The sequence below is a fragment of the Mustela putorius genome, unplaced genomic scaffold (assembly GCF_011764305.1).
Source record: "Mustela putorius furo isolate JIRA1106 unplaced genomic scaffold, ASM1176430v1.1 tig00000224_pilon_pilon_pilon, whole genome shotgun sequence".
NCBI lineage: Eukaryota > Metazoa > Chordata > Mammalia > Carnivora > Mustelidae > Mustela > Mustela putorius.
Window position 1 is genome coordinate 3,002,735 of NW_025421321.1, and position 24,884 is coordinate 3,027,618.

Below are 24,884 nucleotides of genomic sequence, written 5' to 3' on the forward strand. Positions count from 1 at the left end.
AATAAAAATACTGGGGAAAGGGGCGCCTGGGTGGCTCAGTGGGTTAAGCCGCTGCCTTCGGTTCAGGTCATGATCTCAGGGTCCTGGGATCGAGCCCCGCATCAGGCTCTCTGCTCAGCAGGGAGCTTGCTTCCTGCTCTCTCTCTCCCTGCCTCTCTGCCTGCTTGTGATCTCTCTCTGTAAAATAAGTAAATAAAATCTTTAAAAAAAAAAATACTGGGGAAAAATAAAACCACTTAACACCTACTATGTTGGCTATAATGCAAATGGCAATACATATCAAGTGCTGGTGAAGATGTCAAACATCTTCATGTACTACTGCTGGAAACAGCCACTTAGGCAGTTTCTTCTATAAAACCTGATCGTATGATCCAACAATTACAACCCTAGAGATTTACCCAGGAGAAATAAAAAATGTGTCTGCACAAAGACATGTACATAAATGTTCACAGCAGTATCATTCATTAACAAAAACCAGAAACAATTCAAATGTCAATCAACTGGTGGATGGATACACAAAATGTGGTATATCTGTACAAAAGAATATTACTCAGCAAAGAAAGAAACTACTGACAAATGCTACATTATGAAAGAACCCTGCAAAGTAATAAGAAATATATATATTGGGTTTGCCCTCAGGTTTTGAGACAGGGCTCCCAAAACCTTTGTAAATAAGGGTGCTAGGAGCATCTTCTGTTCTAATATGAAGTCTTTGACCTTGACTTCTGGCACAGAGCTCCCAAAACTCTTGTAGTTTCCTAATTGATAAGAGTACTAGGGACAGCTTTTATTCTAATATTTGGTCTTTGATCCTGGTTCTGGACATATGGTTCCTAAATCCCTTGGAATTTTATGGGTGACAGGAGTGTCTTTTGTTCTATTGACGTGACTCTAGGTAGGCTCCAGGATGGCTTCTGGAGTGGGGGCTAGCCACGGGGAAGACTAAGGCATGATTAGAAGCTTGAAAATTTTACCCCACTCTCCATTCTCTAGAGAAGAGAAAGCGGCTAGAAGTGGAGTAATCGATTATGCCTATGTGAGGCCTCCCTTAAAAATCCCAAAACTATAGGGTTGGGAGAACTTCCAGTTTGGTGAATACATCACTATACCACCAGAGTGACACACCCCAACTCCACAGGGACAGAAGTTCCTGAGCTTGGGTCTCTTCCAGACCTCACCCTATGTATCATCACTTCATCTGGCTGTTCACCTGTACACTTTATCATATCCTTTATTACACAGTAAGTTGGTAAATGCAGTATTTCCCCCAAGTTCTGTGAGCTGATCTAGCATATAATCAACTCCCAGCGGAGGAGGTTCTGGGAACTTCTGATGGATAGCACATTGGACAGAAATTGTGGAGACCTACTACTTGCAACTGGCACCTGAAGTGGGGGAGAGCAGTTTTGTGGGACTGAGCCCTTAACCTGTGCGATCTAAAATGCAGCTGGTGTCACAGAGAGTTGCTTAGTGTGGGGAAATCCCACAGTCCTGGAATCAGAAATGCTGGCAATATAGAAGTGTTGAGAATGAAGGAGACACCGAGGAGGAAAACTCAGCTTCTCCTAATCAAATCTCTAAAAACATCCCAAGAGAAAGAAGCCAAAGTTAAAGACTACAAGATGTATATTTCAATTTAAATTAAATGTTCAGAAAAGGCAGATTTACAGAGACAAAAAGCAAGTCACTGTTTTCCTAGGCCTGGGGACAAGAGTGAGAGGCATGAATGAGGGATCTCTTGGGGGTGATAAAAATGTTTTCAAACAGTCTTGAGAGGATGGCTGCACAACTTAAAAATACATGAAAACCTCATACACTCACACAATGGGTGAATGTAAAGTGTACTTCAATAAAGTTATATTTAAAAAAAGACTTTTTATTTTCTAACCATTTTGTGCTTCATTATGAAGTTGTAATTATACCATGCTGTAATTTCACATACAGCTTTTTTATTAACTAGAAAACATGATCATGATATAGTGATATTATGAAACATCAATAACTATCATTTTATGAGACTGATGGATAGCACATTGGACAGAAATTGTGGAGACCTACTGCGCTAACGAGCCACCTATCATTTTAAATACCTGCATAATTTCACTAAACAGGTTATCATCAGGCATTTTAAATGATCCTCTATCATTACTTATGTATTTCCAAACTTTCCACTAGAATAAATAATACGGCCAAAATCTTTTCACACATCAAATTTTCTCCACTTTTAGAATAGCTTCCTTAGGTGTAATTCAAGTTACAAATAATCTCAGACTGACACTTACTACCAAATTATTTTACTAACAAATTTTATCAATTATACCTCCACACCAGCAACGTATGATAAATATGTTTTTAGCTAGCTCTGCTAATATTGGAGGCAACTGATAATACCTATTTTAATATAGACTTCTTTGGTGAGTCACTAATGTCGAACATTTATTACGTTTTTGTACTTAAGTTATATTTCCTCTTTTGTTTCTATTTTTAAAATATTTTCTCTAGTCATCACCTTTTCCTTACATATGTACTAAAGTTTGTAATACTCTGATCAACAAATACTAATGCTTTCTATATTGTTTCTGTTGCAAATATTTTTCCCAATCTGTTTTTAATTTATAGGAGTTTATTTCTTATTCAAATACATCTTTCTATAATTTGTTCCTAAAATTTCTTTAAACAGTACTTCTCATCCTAGGAATCTGATATACATTTGTTTCTATTTTATTTCAGTGTTTATCTAGCTTGATTTTATAAGTAACTATTAAATATCACCTTCTGGAATTTCTTCCGATGTCATATAAAGCTAATGATCTCACCACTCATGGGAATCATAGAATAATCAATCTGCCTCTTCTCTACTGCAAACCCTTGTTTATCACAATGCTCATATTACAGACTCTATCTCTGACCCACCGACCTACCTAATCTTACCTGAGACACATATTGCACGATTTGTACCAACCATGTGTTTTAACAGCTAACGCAGTTCATGTCCTCTCCCCCTCACCATCTTTTTTCCTTCGAATAACTAGCTTTTCTGCTATCCTTGCCTGTTTATTCCCCTTAAGAAACTTTAGGATATTCCATCAATTTTACCAAAAGAGTTCCATCTAGACTTTAATGAATAACACTATAGATGTATATTAATATGGAAAACTGAAGGAGTTCACAAGAAAAAATGTTACTGTTTGATCTAAAAGATTTCTGGAAACGTCACTAATCCAGTATATAGCATCTTCCCATGTCAAATAACTCTTCCTACACTAAGTCCGAAGGAAGGAAAGCAGTATGTGCACAGTATTATACAAATACTTGTAGAGTTATTACTGCAATTATAAAAAAAGCGGAAATAACCCTTCAAGTCTAATTTAGTGCTTCCTAAATGGTATTTTATTAGCATTTACTCACATACTATTTTATGCAATATGTAAATAAACATACTTCACTAAACCAGAAAAAGATATATGCCACATAAAATATACCACATCATTATTCATTCATTTGACAAGTATTTACTATTATGTGCTATGCATTGTTATATGAACTTGGAATACACAGGTATCTCAAAAAGCATAAGGAGCTTTTAATAGGACTATGCTACATTCTTAGAACTTAACCTTTTTATCAAAATATACCTCAAAAACCAACTTCATATTTCGACTTTCATCCCATTTGTTTAGCTAATCCCTAACAATGCTTCCTCCTGGAAAGCATGAGTAATGCTAACTGAGCATAAGAGAATTTCATCTCTAAAAAGTTCCCAAGCACCGTATCCTTGGAGTTCCCATCACCCTCTTAATCACACTCACTTGCTGTAGGCTTCACATTCCAGAACCTATCACCACAACTTCCTTCATAGAAAGCACTCTAAATGACCAAATGTATTATCAGAAAGAGATGTGGTGTTTATTTTAAAAATCAAAAGGGCTCAAGCTCAGAGAACTCACTCTTCTTTTAAAGTCTGGTCTCACGGTCCTAAAATGACCTTTGTTGAGGGGAAAAAAGACCTCTGAAATTTTGAGGAATCACTGGAACTTTTATCTTTTGTCAAATTCAAGACAGCTACGTTTTAAAATTAAGCACCATTTTTTGTACTTTACCAACATCTTTTGTGATCATTAGTAACATTCCCAAAGGGAAAGCACCTGAAAGTACCAGAAAACCCAGGTCTAAAATATAGTAGCAAAAACAAAGTAGCTTTTATACAACTAATAATGTACTTATGGTTAAAACATTCTATTAGAGAGCATTAAGAAATTGCCTTAAACAGACATCTGCAGATCTTTCATACTTTGTACAGATTTGGCAAATGCCCAAGAGACAAAAAATGCTCTCATTTTGAGATGTGATTAGCCAGCATTAAAAAAAAAGAGAGAGAAGAAAGAAAAGAAAGAAAGCACATTAGGTTCAGAAATGCCATTAAATTATTTCAGACATTAGCCTTCTACCCACTTCACAGCTACAGCATCATAAATCTGCTTTATCTGGGACGCCTGGGTGGCTCAGTTGGTTAAGCAGCTGCCTTCGGCTCAGGTCATGATCCCAGGGTCCTGGGATGGAGTCCCACATCGGGCTCCTTGCTTGGCAGGGAGCCTGCTTCTCCCTCTGCCTCTGCCTGCCTCTTGGTCTGCCTGTGCTCGCTTGCTCTCTCTCCGTCTCTTACAAATAAATAAATAAATAAAATCTTAAAAAAAAAAAAAATCTGCTTTATCTTATAAAACAGATAATCAATGTCCTATACATGTATCTTCAAAACATTTTTAAACAGTGTTTTTTTCCATCACTATCCTTAGTCATGTAAATATATTCAATCACCTGAAATGAGCTAAGTACTAACAGAACTTTCCAGTTATCACTGGGCTACTCACAAACTCTCACTTTCTTGGACTCATTTTAAAACAGAAAACTAGGGGCAGCTGGGTGGTTCAGTGGGTTAAGCTTCTGCCTTCGGCTCAGGTCATGATCTCAGGGTCCTGGGATCAAGTCCCGCATGGGGCTCTCTGCTCAGCAGGGAGCCTGGTTCTCCCTCTCTCTCTCTGCCTGCCTCTCTGCCTACTTGTGATCTCTCTCTGTGTGTCAAATAAATAAATAAAATCTTAAAAAAAGAAAAAAACCAGAAAACTAGTTTCTAGCCATATTTACAAAGGATTTGTGACTATTACAAAAATATCACTACCCACACTCCTAAAACAAAAGGCTGCTCATTTGATGGATGAATTACTCCATTTTAAAATTCTAAGGAAGACTACATGATATTCTCTAGAACATGCTTCTCTGCGACAAAATCTACATTGTATTCCAAAGAAAGACCTATTCTGACAGCAATTCACTAAAACCCAAGGGAACTGACGGATGTATTTACGTGGGCCATGAACATAAATTGTGATATTTTGGACATCCTTTCCCACACACTCTCTAAATGAGAAAATTTGAAAGTAATGAATGAATACTTATTTTGTTCTAAACTTTCCCACTATAATAAGATACAGAGGCATTCAAGTCAAGCCTGAGTAATCACACTAAATTTTAACCTACATTTATATGCTTTAGCTGGGTAGAAGGCCAAAGTCAAAATGCCAAAGGTCCCTTCTTTAATTATGGACTTAGCACATGTCATTTTTATCTGACTGCTTCTGTTTTTATCTGTTTTATGTGGCTGTTTCTGTCTCTAGGAGCCCAGGACCAATATCTGAGCCACTGCCTAAGAGGGTGTCCAGCCACTTAGAGCCAGAGTTGGTAAACTAAACTTTGCTGAAGATTTTTACCACCATGTTCTAAGGGTTTGAAAAGGACAGACATTCTCTAGCTCACCAAATTCTACCTCTCCCAGACACTGTCCTTCAGAGATGACGTGGAGAATGCTGGCAATTCCCAACGAAGTACTGCCTGGTTGTTTATCACCCTGGAATATGAGTGGTTTACTTCCCAGTAACTTCAAGTTCAACCCCACAATCACTAAGTATGGAAGCACACCAGTTGTGTGGGAAGTCAGAGTCTAACTGCCATTTGTAATTCAGAGAGTGAGGAAAAAACCTCTACTCAAAATGTGCGTGTATATATATATATAAAGATCTTATTTATTTATTTATTTATTTGAGAGAAAGAGAATGTGCATGAGGTTGGGGGGGAAGGCCAGAGGGGGAGGAAAGAATCCCAAGCAGACTTCCTGCTGACCACAGAGCCCCAGGCAGGGCTCCATCTCAGGACCCTGAGATCATCATCTGACCGGAAACCAAGAGTTGATCACTTAACACATGCAACCTTCAAAATGTATATTAAATTTAACTTCAAACACAATTCTACCTGAAGTTCACCATCCTTATCATGTAATGAAATCAGAACTCTAAATCAGTCCTTTAATCTCCTCAATTACACATTAGTCATAATTACAGCCAGAGAAGGCATCTATTGAAAAGAAGAACGTTTTGGGGCACTTGGGTGGCTCAGGTGGTTAGGCAACTGACTCCAGATTTTGGCTCAGGTTATGATCTCAGGGGCATGAGATTGAGCCTGTTCAGGGCTCCATGCTTGGCAGGAAATGTTGTTTTCCATTAAAAAAAAAAAAAAGTGGACATAATTAGCATTCAAATGATAGGCTCGTCCTTTTAAAAAGTCTCCATAAGCAACTGATTTTGCTCTTTACAGATATTTTTTTTTTTGTATCTCTCAGTGGACACTTTAAACTCTACATGATATTCAACATGGAACTATTTTTACCCCTGCTTTAAAAAAGGGTCATTCAATTAGAGGCAAGTTTGCTAAGTAATTAACAGCTAGTCTTTGCTAATTTAGCTATAAATGACACAAACATTAACTACATCCTCCAGTGGTATGGCAAATGGCCAATGAACAGCGATCACTAGGTGTGAGCAGGAAGTTATCCATACCCCAATGGGTTTCCAGATGCCACCTTAACCAGAGGGGCTCACACTATAAGAGCAACATACTTAAGAAGTAGAGAGGCAGCCTGAGAATGAGGTAAAAAACACTTGCCCAAGAATTTGTGGATCTAACTGGATCCACTGGATCTAAATCAAGTGCTTGTAAAAACAAAAGTGTTACACAGGTACCAGGGACAACATACTTTTCTGAGCACAGATCTCATGCCTAGTACAGTACAAAAGTGATGTATGGTAAGGTCACACACATGCTAAGTAGGGAACTGGACTTTATTTACAATAACATTTGCAACCTGTCAAGTTGTGCCTGTGGGTTATCAAATTAGTCAACAGGGAGAAAGCTTCTCTTTTTAAAAGTACTGCAGCCTGGACACGAAATGTCTAAAACAGTATCACCACTTTGCAACCTCTTAATGAATTAATGATTTAGACTGGAAGTATGGCCTGCTGCCTATTTTTTGCATGATCTGTGAGCTAAGAGTTCTTACATTTCCACATATTAAGGAATTCTTCATTTCTCCATTTTTGTCAGCAAAAAATATGCAGAGTGCCTAATGTTCTAGGCACTGTTCTAAATGTTTTACACATGGTAACTTGTTTAACGATGACAATCACAGGAGATGAGTACTATTACCTTCATTTTACACATGAGGCAGAGAGAAGTCAGGCAATTACCAACAGGTAAGAAGCTGGGATATGAGCACAGTTTAGATCCAGAATCCATGCTCTTACTCTCCATGTGCGCCATTTCCCATTAGTAATGTTTAATTGGTACAGATCAATGAAAACATATGGCTCTCTTCATTTCAGTAAGGTGGAAGGTATACTAATGTCAATGGGCCAGGCACCCCAGGTAGAAAAACCATTATTCTTTAAGTTAGTTACTGGATCCAAGCTCCAGTTCCTATATCAGCCTTGTACTCTGAATACAGATTTTAAATTTCTAAACCTCCAGTTTTTAGTGTGAAAATAAGAATGTTCTTATTTCTCTACCTCATTCATTTACTTACTGGGCACCTAATGTCAGGCACTGTTGCTGGATCTTGGAATACAAAGGTGAATGGAGAAAAATCATTTCCCTGAACGAAATCAGAGTCTAAAGTGGAGATACAGGAAAACAGCCCCTTTCGTACTATGTGACAGGTTTAATACTACAGGGGTTACTGTCCGTCAAGAATAATAAACGTAGTGAAGAGAAAGAAATGTGTAACATTTCTCTGGGTAAGGAAGAGGGAAATGTATTATCAGGGATAACAATACAGAAAAGGTGATTTTAGAAATGAATCTTGAAAGATTAGGAATGCCTCCAAGGACACAAAATATTGGGGAAACAGGGTATGTAAAAACAAGAAGAAACAAAAGAAAAAGGTAAGTCCTAAATTCCAACGGCTCTGAAAGTGCAGAACACACATCTGCAGGGAAGTTGGGGGTAGGGGTGGATGAATCCTAAGTGGAGCTAGAAAGGTAAGGTTGGGGAACAAGACTAAATATTTAATTAATTGCAAAGCACCACAAAACTACGCAATGGTTCTTAACATATTCTTTACTAAGCACCCAAGTCATGACTGACAGTCTGACGTCTCCTCAGTTGATGCAGTGCCACAATGTACAGCTCTAGACAATCTGGAAGCCTTTCAAACACATCAGAAGCAATGAAAAGATTATTCTTGAGCTCTGTTGCAGAATCACCTGAGATAGAATTATACCTTTCCATGCAAAATGTCAAATTTTAAACAGTCTAGGTTCTCAATTAGATATTCTGCATCTGGAGAAGCCAGCCTGTGTTTATGACAGAAATAGAGAAATCTGAGACCTAAAGTGTTCTTTAAGGAAGACCTTTCAACTATTTCCATTTGAAGACATAAGGGTCCAAAACAGGGAGTCTGGATTACCCAGATAACCACTTCAATTTCCCATATCTCTCTGCTTTTGGTAAGTGATGCAGGAAATGAACAGCACAATAATTTAACTCAGGTGTCCTCAAAACATATTATTTCCATACTGTAATTGACTCTCCATTTTACTCTTAGGGAATTTCAGTGAAAATTAAGAATAAGCATTGTCTGGGAAATGATAGCAGTATAATAAATCTATATAAGTTTTAGCGGGGAACAAGTGGAAAAATGATAACTGTTGCCCATTTAGGCAAACATTCATTTTTTAAAAATTAAATGTTTTGGGATGCCTGGGTGGCTCAGTCAGTTAAGCATCTGACTTTGGTTCAGGTCATGACCCCAGAGTCCTGGGACTGAGCCCCACATTGGGTTCCCTACTTAGCGGGGAGCCTGATTCTTCCTCTCCTGCTCCCCTCCTTGTGCTGTGTCTCTCTCTGTCAAATAAATCAATAAAATCTTTTAAAAAAATTAGATGTTTTAAGATCACTGTAGATTCACATGCAGTTCTAAGAAATATCTTATGTACACTTTATCCAATTTCTTCAAATGGTAACATCTTACAAAAATGTAGCACACTAAGATCACAACCACAATATTGATAATAGTACAGTGAAGATACGAACATTCTATCACCACAAGGATCCCCCATGTTGCCCTTTCATACCCATACCCTACTTCTGTCCAACCTCTGTTCCCATCCCCATCTCCTCTTAACCCTGGGCCACCACTAATGTTTTCCATCCCTATAATTTTGTCATTTAAAAAATGTTATATATTGGGACGCCTGGGTGGCTCAGTTGGTTGGACGACTGCCTTCGGCTCAGGTCATGATCCTGGAGTCCCGGGATCGAGTCCCGCATCGGGCTCCCAGCTCCATGGGGAGTCTGCTTCTCTCTCTGACCTTCTCCTCGTTCATGCTCTCTCTCACTGTCTCTCTCTCAAGTAAATAAATAAAATCTTTAAAAAAAAAAAATGTTATATAAATTGAACCACACAGTATGTGCCTCTATTATGACTGGCTTTTTTATTTCATTCAGTTTAATGCCCTCAAGGATCTCAAGATCCATGCAAACTTGCACAAAAATCAATAGCCTATTCTTTTTTATTGCTGAATAGTATTTCATGAGACAGAGGAACTAAACTTCATTTAAGTATTTACCTGCTGAAGGATATCTGAGCTGTTTCTAGTATTTGGGCACTACGAATAGAGTTGCTTCCTGGATGTTAAACCAATCTTGCATACCTGGGATAAACCCCATTTGGTCATGATGTGTAATTCTTTATATTTTTTAAAGATCTTATTTATTTATTTGACAGGGAGGGACACAGTGAGAGAGGGAATACAAGCAGGGGGAGTGGGAGAAGGAGAAGCAGGCCCCCTGCTGAGCAGGGAGCCCAATGTGGGTCTCAACCCCAGGACCCCGGGATCATGACCTGAGTCGAAGGCAGACACCTAATGACTGAGCCACCAAGGCACCCTGGCCATGATGTGTAATTTTTAAAATACTTTTTTGGATTGAATTTGCTAATATTTTGTTGAGAATTTTTACATCTATGTTCATAAAAGATACTGGTCTGAAGTTTCCTTTCCTTGTAATGTCTTTGTTTGACTTTGGTGTTAGGATAATGCTAGCTTCACAGAAAGTGTTGGGAGGAATTCCTTCTAGTTTTATCCTCTGAAAGACTGTAGAAAAATGGTATAAATCTTCCTAATCTATTCGGTAGAATTCGCCAGCGAGCCCATAGGGGCCTGGAGTTGTTGTGGAAGATTACTATTGATTAAGTTGTTGGTTTTTTTTATTTGATAGACAGAGATCACAAGTAGGCAGAGAGGCAGGCAGAGAGAGAGGAAGGGAAGCAGGTTCCCCGCTGAGCAGAGAGCCCAATGTGGGGCTCAATCCCAGGACCCTGGGATCATGACCTCAGCTGAAGGCAGAGGCTTTAACCCACTTAGCCACGCAGGCACCCTAGAAGTTTATTATTTATTGATTCAATTTCTTTCAATAGATAGAGGTCTATTTACATCACCTATTTTTTTCTTGTGTGATTTTCAGCAGACTGTGTCTTTCAAGGAATTGGTCCACTTCTAGAAAAATATCAAATGTGTGGGCATTGAGTCGTTCATCCTATTCCTTTATCATCCTTTTCATTTCCACAGGATCTGTAGTGATATCTCTTCTTTCATTTCTGCTATTAGTAATTTGTGTGTGTGTGGTTTTTTTTTTCTTAGCCTGGATATAGCCTTATCACTTTGTTAAACTTTTCCAAGAACCAGCTTTTGGTTTTATTGATTTTCTCTACTTATTTCCCATTTTCAATTTCACTGATTTCTGCTCTAATTATTTTTCTTTTTAAAGACTTGTTTATTTCAGAGAGACAGAATGAGAATGAGCAGGGGGAAAAGGAAGAGGGGAAGAGAGAATCCACAAGCGGACTCCCTGCTGAGCTTGGAGCCCAATGAAGGGCTCCATCCCACCACCCTGAGATCATGACCCTGGGCTGAAACCAAGAGTTGGGTATTTCCTATAAAGGCAAAAATGTATTTTTTTCCTCTAGCTACATTCAAGGTGTTCTTTTTTTTTATGTCTTTAGTTTTCAGAAGTTTAATCATGATGTGTCTTGGCCGGAATTTCTTTGGGTTTATCCTGTTTGTGGTTTATACAGCTTCTTGAGTTGGTACATTTAGGTTTCAGACCAGTTTGGGGAACTTTTCAGCCATTATTTCCTCTGGTATTTTTCTACCCTTATCCTCTTTCCTTTTCCTTTCAGGATTCAAATTTTGTCTTATTAGAATTTCTCTCTCCCGGTCCTTGGCTAGAGAGAGCAGTCCTTTGTTGTGGCTTTTTGGTCTGTATCTGTTGGCATTTCCAGACTGCCAGATTCTTCAGCTCTAAGATTGGAATATATAAGGTAAAAAGAAAACCCAGAGAACTGACCATGCTACTGGGACCCGATGAAAAACAGAGACTAACAGATTTATCAATCTGTCAAACATGTAAACCTTACTTAGATCCCAATCAGGAAAACTATAAAATAAAATAGATGCTTGAGATAAATGGAAAGTTGAATACTAACTGGGTAGTTAATATCAAGGAACTGTTAGTAATCTTTTTCAGGTGTGAAATGATATAGTTATATTTCGAAAAATTTTTTAAGGAGTCTTTTTTTTTTAAGATGATTTTCTGGCCCAAAAGAACAGCATGAGCAAAGACACAGAAATCCTATTTTCAGAAAATGGCGAGTAGGTGAGAGTTAAGTGAAGACTAAGCCAACAAACAGTGTGTGACAAAGCTATCAAGACAGGCTGGGGCCAGACCAAAAAGAGCCTTAAACTTCAGGCTCTAGAGTTTGGACTTTATGTGATAGGCAATAAGTCTTCTCAATATTTCAAAAGGTAGAGTAATATGACCCAAGTGATGCTTTAGGAAAATCGGGAGCCAATATGAATGATAGAATAGTTAAACTTTAATACTCTAGAGATGGGACCCTGTCTTATCTGCCTTTTTGGTCTCTATGGCTGCACCTGCACTGTGCCTTGCATATTAAAAAAATCTGTGGAATTTACTGCATTGAGAAGGAGGAACAACAAGCTATGGCAGAAGCAGCAATTGCCCACCCTCTCTTCCAGACTGTATAGGAAAGCAGATTCCATATGGGATAGCAATGTGCCCAGCTTTAAAATAAAGCTTTTTTGTTTGTTTTTTTGTCTGTTTACACAAAAACAAAACCAACAACTACAACATTTGCCAATGAGAAATAATTTACAATCTGTTTAAGCAGTTGGTGTATTTATCACTTAACTGATGCATGAATAAAGAAGTCTGTAATAGGAAAGAATCTCTCAGACTGTAGTATGTGAGGGCAATGCACATGGGTGGGTGAGAAGACCCAAGACTCTGGGAATGAAGAAATACAATCACTATCACATATGCCTATGAATCCCATGTCTCCAACAATGTATTTCACAAAAGGAATCCACTTGAAAGAGAGTGACACTCAGGACCTTTGCAATAGAACAATTATAAGGCAACATTTAATAATTCATTCAGACATTTCCAGAACCACTAAGTTAATGGGGTTCAGAAATATCAAAGTCTCAGCCTTCAAGGCATTTACAATATAGATGGGAAGATAAAATGTATATGTAACAAACTATAACAATGCAATTTGAATGAAGTAACAGAACTAGTATAGTACAGCAGAGACGACTCCACACTTCCTTCAAAATCTGGGCTCTAGTATTAACTCTACTATTAACTCACTTTGTGGCCTTGAATAGAAGTAAATAAAATTACCTCTTTATGCAACTCCTGACCTACAAAATAAAGCAACAGTTTAGTGGACTATTGCAATAATCCGGAAGTACTGAATGCATTGGTTTAGTGGATTCTAACTTTTGCACATATGAAGCCATTTTTTTTAATGTTAGGCAAATTTCTTAATCTTCAAGTTACTATAATTATCTTTTCAGTATATGCTAACAGAGAGCAAAGACTACAAATATGCTACCACAAATCCTATAATACCTTTAAAACAATCTGTATTTAATCAACATTTAAATGACAAACAGGAATGCATACAGAACTATGTTCCACCTCAAATGTTTCATATGCATGTGTATTTTATTTTGCATTCTCTCAAGTGCTTCCCAGCCCTAATACTGTTATCTTACATTCACTTAAAAGATAATCAGGGCAGGAGTGAAGAAAAAGTAAGAGAGGATTGAGAAAGCGAAGTATGGATTCAAAGAAAATTCTACAGTAGGAACTCAGCAAGAAGTATAGAGAGTGAAAGATTTCTTGGTAGAAATCCCAAGTGACTGTATCAGTGCCATTAACAGCGAAGTCAGAAGTTGTAAGCTTGGAAAAAAACCATGATAGGAAAAATCAACATCAACATCTAGAGTTACCACTAACTGAGCATCTACTATGTTCCTGGCATGATGTCAGATTCTTTAAAAAAATTTTACATGCACATGGTTAAAAAAATCAATACAAAAAGGTATATAGTCAAAATATTTCCCTCTCATTCTAGATTCTTAAATTCCTTAGATTCCTAGAAACCCTATCTAGTGGCAATAATTATTAACAGTTTCATTTGTATCTTTCAGAAATGTTTATAATGGCCTTCATATTTAATTCTCACAACTCTCTGAGATAGGGGGTATTACTTTCTAAATTACGAAAATAAGCCTTAAAGAGGTTAACTGGATAAGGCCATAGAGCCATGAAGGGACAGAATTGGGAATATCACATGGGCCCAAACACCCATGCACACACTCACTCAGGGATCTCCTACAGAAACACTGGCACAGATGTTCAATGGACTTGAAATAACCAAAAACTGAAACCAAAATGTCCATCAAAGGCTGGTTATATAAGTCATACCACATGTATACTGTGAACTACTATACAGCCATTAAATCTAAAGTTAAAAACTTATGGTAGATCTAGATATGCTACACAGGAAAACCTTTAATGCAAAAAAAAAAAAAAAAAAAAAAGTTAATATAGAGAAAATGCTTCCTCCTCTTCCCCAGTGAACTCCAGAGTGGAACTGTCTGACGAAATCAAATAAAAGAGGAGAGATGATGTCGATATGAGGGGAGATAAAACCACTGTGGGGTAGAATTCACAGTGTGCAGCAGCAGGTAGAACAGTCCTTGCTTCTCAAGTATCTTAAAATTGAAGTTTTTGGAAGACAACATGGCAACAGTCCAGCAAGTAATGTAGATGACATTCCTGTGGGTGGGAATCCACAGCTTAAAGCATAATTACAAGAAATGTAAAATCGACAAATGGCCTGAGATGTCTTGTCTTCTATTTAAGTGCAACCCTAAGAACATGACCTACACTGGGGTTTATTTAAATGATTATCTGAAGAACAAGCACAACACTATTAAAAATAGAGACTCTCAGAGCAATCTCCCATTATAGATCTGCTTTAGCCGCTGCTTTCTGACCCAGCGGGGGGAAGAAAGGCCCTCTCTAGGAAGAAAGGAAAGCTCAAGTGCTGTACCCACCTTTGCCAAGAGAAAGAGCTGTCCAGAAGATGGTTCAGGGGTCACCACAGAGGAAAGGGATGGGAATGATAATATGTGGAATCCAAAAACAAAAAAATGAACAAACAAAACAGAAACAGACTCATAAATACAGAGAACAAACTGGTGTTTGGTTGGGGGGGGAGGGGTCAGGGTGGAGGACCAGGAACAAGGGTGAACCGGGTGAAGGGGATTCAGAGGTACAAACTTCCAGTTCTAAAGTAAGTCAAGGGGATGAAAAGCTCAACAGAGGAAATATAATCAATAATACTGTAATAACATTGAATGGTGACAGATGATAATTGGATTTACTATCACGGTAAGTATTTTGCAATGTATGGAACTGTCTAATCACTATGTTCTATATCTGAAACTAATATAATACTGTATATCAATGATAAAACTTTTTAAAAAAAAATTCAAGACAGCAGTCCTAATCGATTGTTTTCTCTAAGCTTGTAGGCCATGGAACAACCAGAACTGAAGGTTGTCTTTCCACCACTTAATTTCCATTGGTTTTCTTAAAAATGAAGAGCCCAAATTCATTTTGTATGGGTGAGGACCCATACAAAAAGACATAGAGCACGAAAGGTTTAGGTAGACACTCACTGCTATGACATTTTCCCTTTTCATAACAACACTGGCTACCTTGTCAGGAAAATCCTCAAGGGCAGAAACTGTTTGTTTGTTTGTTTGTTTTTAAATAGTGGTTTTTCAAGTGTTAATAAGTCCCACTAAAACCCCCCAAACTAGAAAGCACACAGAATAACAAGCCTTTAATACAAATTTTAAGAAAAATCTTTATATATAGTCTTTTAAAAATACACCAAATATACATTTCCCTCATCATTTAGGACTATGTCATTAACAGCGTTTTTCCAAATGTGGTCTCAAAACCCTGGAGGAGGGAGGGGTGATGGAGGTATCTATCTTCCAGACTTTTACAAGAGGTCTGGGAGATCAAAATTCTTTTCATAATACTACTAAGAAGTTCCAAAAAAAACCCTGCTGTGGCCTTTTGCACTGTAGTGGCACTTTCACTGATAACGCAAAAGCAAAGGTGGGTAAAAGAGCTGGCCAGTAAGTGGTACAAATGAATTCTTCACCTCCGGGGACTTGCAGGAAAAGAATGCCAACTTCCCTTTTTAATATCCTTGATGAAAATGGTACAGCCACATTGGAACAGTCCAGCAGTCTCTTAGAAAGTGAAACATGAAATTTCCATACAACTCAGAAATTGCACTCTTGATCATTTATCCCAGAGAAAGGAAAATTTGCATCTACATAAAAACCTAACCACAAATGTTCATGGTAGCTTTATAATTAATAGCCCAAACCTGGAAACAGCCTAAATGTCCTTCAGCTGGTGAACAGACTGTTCCATACTCACAGCACAGAGTACTACTCAGCCATGATGAGGAACTTGAATAACTTGGAGGAATGTCCAGGGAATTAAGCTGAATTTTAAAAAAGGCAATCCCAAAAGGTTATATATGTATGAGTCTACTTATATTAATTTTGAAATGACAACATTTTAGAAATGTTGAACAGATGTGTTGTTTCCAGGCTTTAAGAAGGAGGAAGAAAACATGATGTTGGGTGTGGGTATAATATGGCAACATGAGGGATCCTTGTGAGGCTGGAACTCAGTGTTCTATATTTTGGCTGTGGTGACAGACACATGCACCAACACTTGTGATAAAATTACACAGAACTAAATACACATACACATACATACAACTGGGAAGAGACTTACAGACTGTATTACTACCAATATCGTGATTGTGATACTACACTACAACTTTGCAAAATATTATTGGAGGAAACTGGGTAAAGGATACACTGGATCTCTCTGAATTATTTTTTTTCCCTGAATTATTTCTTATAACTTCATGTGAGCCTATAAAAATTTCAATTAAAGAATGCATACCTATGTTCACAGCAGCATTATTCACAAGAGCTAAAACAAAGAAGCAACTCAAGTAACCATCAAAGGATGAATAGATAAGCCAAACAAATGAATAGTATATACATACAATGGGATATTATTCAGTTCTAAAAAGTAAGGAAATTCTGATATACTACAACATGGATGAACCCTGAACACATTTATATTAAATGAATGAAATAAGCCAATCACAGAGAGACAAATACTATGTGATTGATTCCATTTATATAAGTCACCTGGAATAGTCAAAATCAGAGACAGAAAAAAATAGACAGAAAAAAATAGGAGTTATACCAGGGGCAGGCAGGGACAGAGGAACAGAAAGTTGTTTAGTGGGTACAGAGTTTCAGTTTTGCAAGGGGAAAAGAACTCTGGAGATAGGTGGATGGTGGATTTAATGGTCATCCAACAATATGAATTATGAATGTATTTAATGCAAAAGAGGAAGGGAAAAGAAAAGGATTGCTAACAGCAAATTCAGGATGGGAACGTGATGAGATCTAGCAGGGACACCAGATCAATTCAAGGGTCTTTTTTATTTTTTTTTTAAATGTTTTTTTTTTTTTTTAAGATTTTATTTATTTATTTGACAGAGAGAGAGATCACAAGTAGGCAGAGAGGCAGGCAGAGAGAGAGAGAGAGAGGAGGAAGCAGGCCCCCTGCTGAGCAGAGAGCCCGATGCGGGACTCGATCCCAGGACCCTGAGATCACGACCTGAGCCGAAGGCAGCGGCTTAACCCACTGAGCCACCCAGGTGCCCCCAATTCAAGGGTCTTAAAAGGAAATAGTTTATATTCTTTATTTAGATGTAACATTATTCTTTATATCTTGTATCTTAAGTTTTGTATCAACTTAATATTTAGTAAAATTTTCAAGAACAAAAAAAAAGGCCTTGATGAAATAGTACAAATTACTAATGTTATTATATCTTGACCCTTGACTTTCTGGTTACTTGTGATGAAAAGGGAAGCATGCATAAAGTAGTTCAGCTGCATACTAAAGTAAGATGGTTGCCTCCAGGAAAAGCACATGTGTCATTGACTGAGGAGTTGAATCAAATGCTTTCTTCACGATATATCATTTTTACTGGAAATAGTCAGTGATAAATTGTGGTTTTTGGACTCGTATTTGGCAGACATTTCTTGAAACTCAAAAAAGTGAGCCTGTTGCTTTGAGGAAAACAACTGACAGTAGTTTCCTGTCAATAACAAAAATCAAACTTTCAAGTGAAATTCAGAATGGTAGGAAACTTGCTCCCCCCGCCTCGAGCTTAACAGGTTCTCAGTACTTAACTTTTCTAATAAAATCAGTGTTGATATTAACAAATATTATCAGTGGTATTGTATAATGAAATGTGTCAGCATTTGGAAGATCTGCCTAACTCTATGAACCAATATTTTCCAAACGACAAGCATATAATGTTACAATGGGTAACAAGTCCATTCACACTGCAAGACAGACCAATGAATTTTAACTGTAACAGAGCGTGAAAAATTCACTGGTAAGGCTTCAGAGTCCACAACCAAACTAATCTTTAAGAAACTACCATTTATGTAGTTTGGGTGGAATAGCAAAGAAGATCCACAAGTATCTGCAAAAGCTATTAAAATACTCCTCCCTTTCCAACTGGGTAGGTATTTGTCTAAGACCAGATTTTCTTCAGTCCGTCAAAACGCCCATCACAACAGACTGAATGCAAAGCATTTAGGAAACTCTTAGCTATGCTTCTACTGTGCCAGACATTGAAGAGATTTGCAAAATGTAAAAACACCACTCGTCGCACTCAATTTTTGTTCAGAAAATACTATTTTCATAAACACGTGTTATGTTTGTTAACATATCATGGATTTACTGTTTCTTTAATGAATTAAATATTTAAAAAGTCTCAGTTTTCACCAATATTTTCCAAACAGTAAATATCCATAGGCATAACCATCACGAGCAAAAAGTGCTTTTACTTTTTAAGATGGGTGCCAAGGCCAAAACGTTTGAGAGCCGCTGGTCTGCATACGTGCTCCAACCGGCAGAAGAGGAATTATTCACTCAACAAACATCTGTTGTGGGGTGCTGCGCTAAGCCCTCGGAGTGCTTAGGCGATTCTCGACACGTCACCAGTAACCAGCCGACCTCTCACAGCGGCCGCCAGCCCGGGTCGGAGAACGCCAAGGGGGTAGCGCGGAAGCGTGGCAGCGGACCGCCCGGCCTCGGGGACGCGGCCCCGCTCTGCGCCGGGCTCCACCGCCGCCGACCCGCTCGGGCGGAGGCCGGAGCGCGCGGAGAGAGGCCGCCCGCCCACGACCGGCACCCGGGCCCGCGGGAAGGCCGGGAAATTGGTTCGCCGCCGACGTGGCGGGAGCCGAGCGCAGCCCAGTCGCGGTGGCGCGCCGCCCTTACCTGTTGGTCATTCCTGCCGCCACGCCCAGCATCTCTCCGCAGTCGGCTGTCCTCCCTCTGCACGTCGGCCGCTGGCCCCGCTGCGACCGCCGTCTCCTCCCTCGCGCTGCGGCCGGCTACGGGCGGGCGGGCCGCGAGCAGGAAGGGGAGGCCAGCAAGGGGCGGAGAGGCCGCCGCCGCCTCCCGCCCTCAGCCGGCAAATCGCTAGGCTCGCCGCGCGGGGGCGCGCGCGGGACAGGGGCGAGGCAAGTTGGGCGCGGGGGAGGAGCTGCCGGCGGGGAAAACCCTGCCTTGGCCCCGCCCTGTCCCCGCCCCTCCTCCTACGTGCCCTCTGCTCCGCCCCTCCCTAGCCTCAGCACAGTCACTGGCGCAGATAGGCAACCCCCCATTCATTGCCCATCCCCGTCTGGCCCCGCCCCTACCCGCCCCCGCGTCTCTGCCCCGCCCAGTCCCCCTACCAGCCCCGCCCAGCCCCCTAATAGGGCCTCGGCCCCGCCCCTCGTGGTTTCACCCATTCCCCCGCACCCCCCCAACTCCGGCACGCTTCAGAGACCATACCCTGGGGGCGGGGACAAAGGCTCCACTGCGAGGCGGAGGTTTCCCCGGAACCCCGGGCTTGGCTTGCGGCGGTTCTACCGCGACTGGCCTTTGCGGCTCCTTTTGGGTGACTGCGTCGCAAGCCGCGAGCGGAGGGAGCAGCCAATTTTTTCCTTCTCCGAGACACCTCTGATTCGGCAAGGCTGATGGTCCGCATGGCTCTGCCAGAAGACTCTGGGCCCAAGGTGTTGGGATTCCACCCTATCTGGATGAGGGGTCCCGAGGAGACTTCTTCAGAGGGTGGAGTCAGCTCCCGGGACTCTGGGAGGGAGCCTTGGCTGCTCTGGCCGGGATTGAATCCCTGTACACAAAGCCCGGCACGTTCGGGGGATCTCCATAGGATACCGCTTAAGATTGTGAATTTGGAAAAGTGAACCTTTTTTTGAGACACTTTGACCTTGTCTCCTCATTGTTTCTTTCCTTACCCATTACCTCTAACAAAACCTGAAATCTGCCAGGGATGAAATAAAGGTTATTTATACTGAGCATAAATATAAATGATCTCTTCAAGATACCAGAATTTGTAACTAAATGTACTTTATAATTATAGAATGAAAACTGTGTCCCACCGTCTATATCTGCGTGGGGTGGACACTGGGTGCCTTTGATATCCTTATACCAAAATTAATTCTAAACTGAACAAATGTATACATGTAAAAAAAAAAAGGCATATACAAATATTAGAAGAAAACACGGAAGAAAAAAAATTAAGATTGCTATGGAGAGATACTTTCCAAATAGGATATAAACTCTAGAAATCGTAAAATTAAAGATTAATAAATGTAACCACATAGGAATATTAAAATTTTTGCATAACAAACAAATATGGCAAATAACTAAAAAAGGTCTAATTACTTCATTACAAGAGGAGTCAGAAAAAGTTCAGCCACTCAGAGAAACATACAAGGTACAGACACAGGTTTCCACAGAAAAAGAAAAATAGGAATGAGTTTTAAAGTACAAGGTGCCAATATCATAAATAAATTTTTTAAATACTTTTCACATAAAGGCAAAGATTAGTTTGACATGTTATTTTGATGAGAGTATACGGAACACAGGTACTTTGATATACTGTTGATGGGAGAGTAAATCTACACAATTTTTACTGAGGACAAGTGAAGACTAGCATAATGTAAAATTCAGCTCAGTTGACTCAGAAAAAAACACATTTTGGAGTTTATCTTTACAGATGTATTACATTTACATAAAAAAGATGTACAAGTTTTAAAGATACCTGGGAAACTAATTATAAACTAAGTGATGTAATGACTGAGATTTCCTTTAAAATAAAATGTGGGGATGGGAGATCTAGGTAGGAGTATCAATGAAACAAAATTGGCCAGAAACTGATGACTGTTTCGGTGGCTCATTGGTACATGGAATTCTTCATATTAGTTTGCCTACTTTAGTGTATATTTGAAATTCCATAATGAAAAGGTTTTTAATTTAATTTAATTTAATTTTTTCAGTGTTCCAAGATTCATTGTTTATGTACCACACCCAGCACTCCAGGTAATAGATGCCCTCTTTAATACCCATCACCAGGCTCACCCCACGCCCCTCCAAAACCCTCAGTTTGTTTCTCAGAGTCCACAGTTTCCCATGGTTTGTTTCCCCCTCTGATTTCCCCCAATCCACTTTTCCATGAAAAGGTTTTTTAAATGGAAACCGGAAAATTGTTAAATGAGAGCCATTGCAGTTCTGTTTTTAGGAGCAAGTGAGACAGTTCATTTAATCAGGATATTAAATAAATTACAGTTTCCATATATAATGCTATGCAGCTGCTAAAAAAAAAATGAGAATGGCTAACAAGTATATGAAAAGATTCTTAACATCATTAATCATTAAAGAAATGCACATCAAAACCACAATGAAATAACACTTCACCCCCATTAGGATGACTACTATTAACAAGTGTTGGTGGGATTATGGAGAAGTTAGAAACCTATGCACTGTTTTAAGGAATGTAAATGGTGTAGCCACTGCAGAAAACTGTAGGGTGGTTCATCAAAAAATTAAAAATAGAATTATCCCACAATCCAGCAATACCACTTCTGGGTATACATATCCAGGAGAATTTAAAGCGGGATCTCAAAGAGATATCTGTACACCTGTGTTCACAGCATTATTCACAATAGTCAAAAGGTGGATACAACCCAAGTGTCCATTGCAGGATAAGTGCGTAAACAAAATGGGTACATACACACAATGAAGTATTCGTTACAAAAAGAAAGAAAATTCTGATACATGATACAACATGAATGACCCTTGAGGACATTAAGCTTAGAGAAATAAACAGACACAAAAAGACAAATACTGTATGAGTCCACTTATGCGGGGTACCTAGAGTGGTCAAAGTTATGGAAACAATAGAATGGTGGACGTCAGGGGTTGAAAGAGGAGAATGGGGAGTTATCAACTAATAGGTACAGCCTTTCAGTTTTGTAAGATGAAAAATTCTGGAGGTTGGTTGCACAACCATGTGAATCTACTTAACACTACTGAACTGCACACTTCAAACTGATTAAGCTGGTAAATTTTATGTCATTTGTCTTTTACCACAATTAACAAAATAAAGATAAGGCTGATGATATGCAGTAATAAAGAATGATCTCCATGACATAATTTAAGCAAGGAAATAAAGCAAGGGAGAAAAATTTGTTTACTATGCTATCATAACACACGCCCACTTACTTTATCTATAGAAATATCTGGAATGATAAGATATACAAGAAACATAACAGGAATTGAATGTGTAGAAGGACTAGGGATTAGGAGCACGAGGAGAACACGCACACAATCTATTATTTCCTTAACAGAGTATTATATATCCATCAAAAATTTGTTATAAGACTGTAGCAATATGAGAAAATATGCACTATGATTAATCGTATGGGATAAGTTAAACATTTTTTATATAGTGTGTGACTTACAAGTTGGTTAGAATGCTTAGAAGTTGTATTTTGTTTGAAAAACAATCTGTGATGTTTTTTTACATTTCTGTTTTTCAGAAAATTATGTGTATTGATTTTTGGAGGGAAAAAGAAACATCAAAAAATTTAGAGGCTTTATTTTGTCTTGATAGCTCATCTCCTGACAACTTTTATCTCTCACTTCTTTTTGAACAATTTTTAGATGTGTATGATCCAATAATTAATCTTTTACTTCGTCTTTCTTGGAAATTTGATTTGTGATGTAGACAGGTTTTTTTTGGAAGATTTTATTTATTTATTTGACACAGAGAGAGAGACAGTGAGAGAGGGAATAGAAGCAGGGGAGGGGGAAGAGGGAGAAGCAGGCTTCCTGCACAGTGGGAAACCTGACGCAGGGCTGGGAGCCAGATGTGGGGCTGGGAACCAGAAGTGGGGCTGGGAACCAGAAGTGGGGCTGGGAACCAGAAGTGGGGCTGGGAGCCAGAAGTGGGCCTTGATCCCAGGACGCTGGGATCATGACCTGAGCCTAAGGCAGACAGATGCCCAACAACTGAGCCACCCAAGCTCCCTCTTTAACTTCATCTTTTTTTTTTTTTAAGGTTTTATTTATTTATTTGACAGAAAAAGCAAGAGAGCACAAGCAGGCAGTGCAGCAGAGGCAGAGGGAGAAGCAGGCTCCCCACCGAGCAGTGAGCTCAACGTGGGGCTCCATCCCAGGACCTTGAGATCATGACCTGAGCTGAAGGCAGACGCTTAATGACTGAGCCACCCAGACACCCCTCTTTTACTTCATCTTTAAAAAGAAATCAATTGCCTTGTTTAATTGTTGTTATGCTTCTATTTCATAAAGCAGATTCCTTTATTCAGTACCTTGCTTCCAGCATGCTATAGTTTGTGATCTTGCTATCATGCCAAGATACTTGGCTAAAATGTATGGCTTCTTCTTGGTTTCTAGTTGGTAGTTTTAAAGGAGTAGTTCATTTTTGTCATAGTTATCCTGTCTGTGGAATGTACTGTATGGGGGAGACTGCTTTCACAGTTGACCAGTGTCTGTCATGAAGATATGGAAAAAATATTGTCTGTAGGTCTTGAATAGTAAATTATTTTTTTTATTGCTCATTTCTTCAGTTTCCCAGGATGAAAATACAGATGTCCCCATGAATGCTTCATTAAATTTTGTTTTTTCCTTACCCAGCCTTCAAAATGAAATTTGGTATTTTTAAGTTTGTGTATTATATGTAGGTGTATATATATCCACACACACACACAAATCACATTTTTTGCAAGTATTTTGAAGGTTGTGTTTACAGTAAACACTTATTTAATATGGTTTTTCTTTTTTTCCACCTTCATTAATTTTCAACAGATAACTATATAATACGAGGACAGGGAGAAGCATTTATTTGTTCCAAAATAGTGGATTATCAACCACCATACTGCTTTCTGCGTCTGTGAATTTGGTCATTCTAGGTACTTCATATAAGCAGAATCATACAGTCTCCTCCCTTCCTCCCTCCCTCCCACACTCCCTTCCTTCCTTCCTTCCTCCCTTCCTTCCATGTAAGCTCTATGTCCAATGTGGGGCTTGAACTCACCGCTCCAAGATCAAGAGTTGAATGCTTGGGGTGTCTGGGTGGCTCAGGCATTAAGCATCTGCCTTCAGCTCAGGTTATGATCCCAGAGTCCTGGCAATGAGCCCCGCATCAGGCTCACTGCTCAGCGGGACGCCTGCTTCTCCCTCTTCCACTTCCCCTGCTTGTGTTCCCTCTCTCAAAGTTGTGTATGTCTCTCTCTCTGTCAAATAAATAAATGAAAATCTTTTAAAAAGAAAAAAAAAAGAGTTGAATGTTCTACTGACTAAGCCAGCCAGGTGCCCCCAGTATGTGTCCTTTTGTGACTGGCTTTTTTCACTTGGCTTAATAACATCCTTAAGGTCCATCCATGCTGTGGCATGTGTTAGAACTTTCTTCCTTGTTAAGGCTGAATAATATTCTATTGTATAGCATATATCACAGTTTTAGAGCTGGTATTTCTACACACTGTGAAATACCAAAGTTACATATACATGTGGGGCTCATTATATTCTGAGCTCATTATCCTAGTCTATTATTCAATTGGTCTATCTTTGTGACCTCTCTTAACTCTTTGGTGTTGTATAATTGTTGATATTTGTTAGGG

At 39.1% G+C, this 24,884-nt stretch overlaps 1 protein-coding gene across 1 annotated transcript in view; it reads right to left on the reverse strand.

Moving 5' to 3' along the window:
• LIMS1 (LIM zinc finger domain containing 1) overlaps window positions 1–19,368 on the reverse strand; it is a 140,885-nt gene extending 121,517 nt beyond the window's left edge. The window contains exon 1 of the mRNA XM_013062373.2: window positions 19,177–19,368. Coding sequence (XP_012917827.1) covers window positions 19,177–19,208 — 32 coding nt within the window. The 5' untranslated portion in view covers window positions 19,209–19,368. The remainder of the gene's footprint in view (window positions 1–19,176) is intronic.
• Window positions 19,369–24,884: the final 5,516 nt, after the last annotated feature.